At 39.1% G+C, this 2,714-nt stretch overlaps 1 protein-coding gene across 1 annotated transcript in view; it reads left to right on the top strand.

The window, feature by feature from the left end:
* Nucleotides 1–2,714, top strand: part of cat (catalase) — an 18,610-nt gene that overhangs the window by 9,099 nt on the left and 6,797 nt on the right. Inside the window, exons 10-11 of the mRNA XM_020624985.1 lie at nt 979–1,109; nt 1,516–1,623. Of these exons, the coding sequence (XP_020480641.1) occupies nt 979–1,109; nt 1,516–1,623 (239 nt within the window). The remainder of the gene's footprint in view (nt 1–978; nt 1,110–1,515; nt 1,624–2,714) is intronic.

The raw sequence follows: 2,714 nt of genomic DNA, 5'->3' as shown, positions 1-2,714 counted from the left end.
ATAACCAAGGAGTGGCTCCGTAAGAAGCATATCAAGGTTCTGGAGTGGCCTAGCCAGTCTCCAGACCTCAATCCAATAGAACATCTTTGGAGGGAGCTTAAACTCCGCGTTGCTCAGCGACAGCCCCGAAACCTGACAGATCTAGAGGAGATCTGTGTGGAGGAGTGGGCCAAAATCCCTGTTGCAGTGTGTGCAAACCTGGTCAAGAACTACAGGAAACGTTTGACCTCTGTAATTGCAAACAAAGGTTTCTGTACCAAATATTAACACTGATTTTCTCAGGTGTTCCAATACTTATGTTCAGCAGTGCAAGATAAATAAATTCTTTAAAAATCATACAATGTGATTTCCTGAAATTTTTTGTTTTTTTTAATTTTGCCTTTCAGAGTGGGAATGCACCTACAATGTGAATTTCAGACCCCTCCATGATTTCTAAGTGGGAGAACTTGCAAAAACGCAGGGTGTTCAAATACTTCTGTCCCTCACTGCAAGTACCAAGAACAAGATAATAACTTTATTTGGAGCTTCAACTTATAATCACAGATATGCATATTGAATTCCTGACAGTACAAAAAAAAAAACCCTGCAGATGTTGCATTTTGTCACTTTTAAGTAGCTAGACTATTCAGTTTTGACTTGTCAAAACGATATGACAATGTATCTTTACGTGGATGTGACATGGAAAAATCAAGTGATGGCTAAAACAATATATGTGCTAGTCATTGTTTATAAAAGCAGAGCTGTAACCTATTATACAAACTGACCATATAAGCTACCCTGGGCAAAACATTGATAGTATTGAGACCTTGTATGTTTTTGCTGTTTCACCATGATCTTGGCTCAGTTTCAGTTTCAGCCATATTTAAAGCCGTAGCAAATTTTCTTTTGTTGTGTCAGCTACTTTTTGTAGAACACAACCCTTAACAACTTTTTTTTATCCTGCCTGATTGACCTGTGTTATGTCTGTCTTACCTCTAGGTGGAGCTCCAAACTACTACCCCAACAGCTTCAGCGCACCAGAGAACCAGCCTCAGTTTTTGGAGTCCAAGTCTAAGGCATCTCCAGATGTGGCCCGTTATAACAGCACAGATGAAGACAATGTCACGCAGGTTAGGATAATGTATGGGCGTGTTTTTCTGTGGTCAAGCCATTTGTTCTAACCAGACCTAAATAAGTGTGAGTGTGCGTATTTTAACAGTCTTCCTATGGAGACTGTTCTCTCGACCATGTTACAGTGGCACCATTTATAAATTCTTGGGAAAAATATCTGATGGAAAATCACTGATAATCAACTAAAAAGCCTTCAGTTCTTTATACAAATATTCAGTTAATTAGTAGTTACATAGCAATGAATTAAAATCAGATGTTTTCAGCATACCTAAGAGTGAATGAAATCATGAAAAGCAAAGTATAAATAAAATGTATTACTATAATTTTTAGTGTATATTAGAGCTTGATTTGCTTTTTGCAAGATCTACTTTCATCAGTTTAACCTGTCTTTGTGTGTGATTGCAGGTTCGTACCTTCTACACCCAGGTGCTGAACGAAGAGGAGCGCCAGAGACTTTGCCAGAACATGGCTGGATCCCTGAAGGGAGCCCAGCTCTTCATCCAGAAACGCATGGTGAGTCCACGTCACCTTACACAATCCACTCAGTGCAGGCACCACTGTTTCCATCTAAGAGTGGTATTGAGTGAATGAACAATAACTAAGCTGTTCTGAAAATGGACAAGCCACTATTAAGTCATTAATTGCACAAAGGAAATTTTTTAAAATAATGATACTGTTTTGGTGACCCAATTACATGTATTCAGAAATACTTTTAAACCACAGCACTTGGCACTTGGAAACCCCCAATGTACCAATTAGTCTGTACTCCGGAAATCTGTGGTTGTAGGTGTAAAGCAAAACGTTTTTCATAGACACGACCTAACCGAGGCAGGTTTGCAGTATAACTAGTATAACAGTTTAGTCATTTATATACAATCAGTAAGATTTGTAATTTTTAATTGTGGAGTAGTACAAAATGTTTAGTTTTGCTCCTTTTTGTTTAGAGAAAGTTTTGGGTCTTGGACTTATAGATCTGATCAGTAGAGGGGGGAAAAAAAAGAGGCTAGAGCCCCATGTTTTTTATTTACTGTAGGTTAGACTACCACTGCCATGATGTTTCAGTGTTAAGTTGTCAGGCACTTTCAACTAGTACTCACTTTTTGGAGAAATATAGCATATTAAAAAAACAAAAAACAAAGTTAACCTTTCAACGTTGAATGCAGACAGAGGAAACCCTGCGGCTTTGTGCGAAAGTGGGTACAGTTTGCTGTTGCATTGTGGTCAGGTTGCAGGTTTTCCATTTTGCACATATTGATCCACCCACTGTCAAGCTGTGAGAAACTGACATTGGATGGTTAGAAACTTTTTCATACCCCTGTAAACAATTGATAACACAAACCGCCCATCAAATTAAATGATATCCAACTATGTTTTAATAGTTTAACACTAAAACTCAGCTACTCTGTCAGTACTATGCTAGTGCGATTTGTGCTAATTTGACTGAGCAAACACCCCACTAAATGTCACATATCACATTCTTATTCATTCATTCATTCATTTTCTTTCGCTTATCCGGGACCGGGTCGCGGGGGCAGCAGTCTAAGCAAAGATGCCCAGACCTCCCTCTCTCCAGACACTTCCTCCAGCTCCTCCGGGGGAATGCC

This window comes from Monopterus albus, unplaced genomic scaffold (assembly GCF_001952655.1).
Source record: "Monopterus albus unplaced genomic scaffold, M_albus_1.0 scaffold7.1, whole genome shotgun sequence".
In the NCBI taxonomy this organism is placed as follows: Eukaryota; Metazoa; Chordata; class Actinopteri; order Synbranchiformes; family Synbranchidae; genus Monopterus; species Monopterus albus.
The sequence above is the reverse complement of the archived record's forward strand: the minus strand, read 5'-3'. Positions and strand labels throughout refer to the sequence as shown.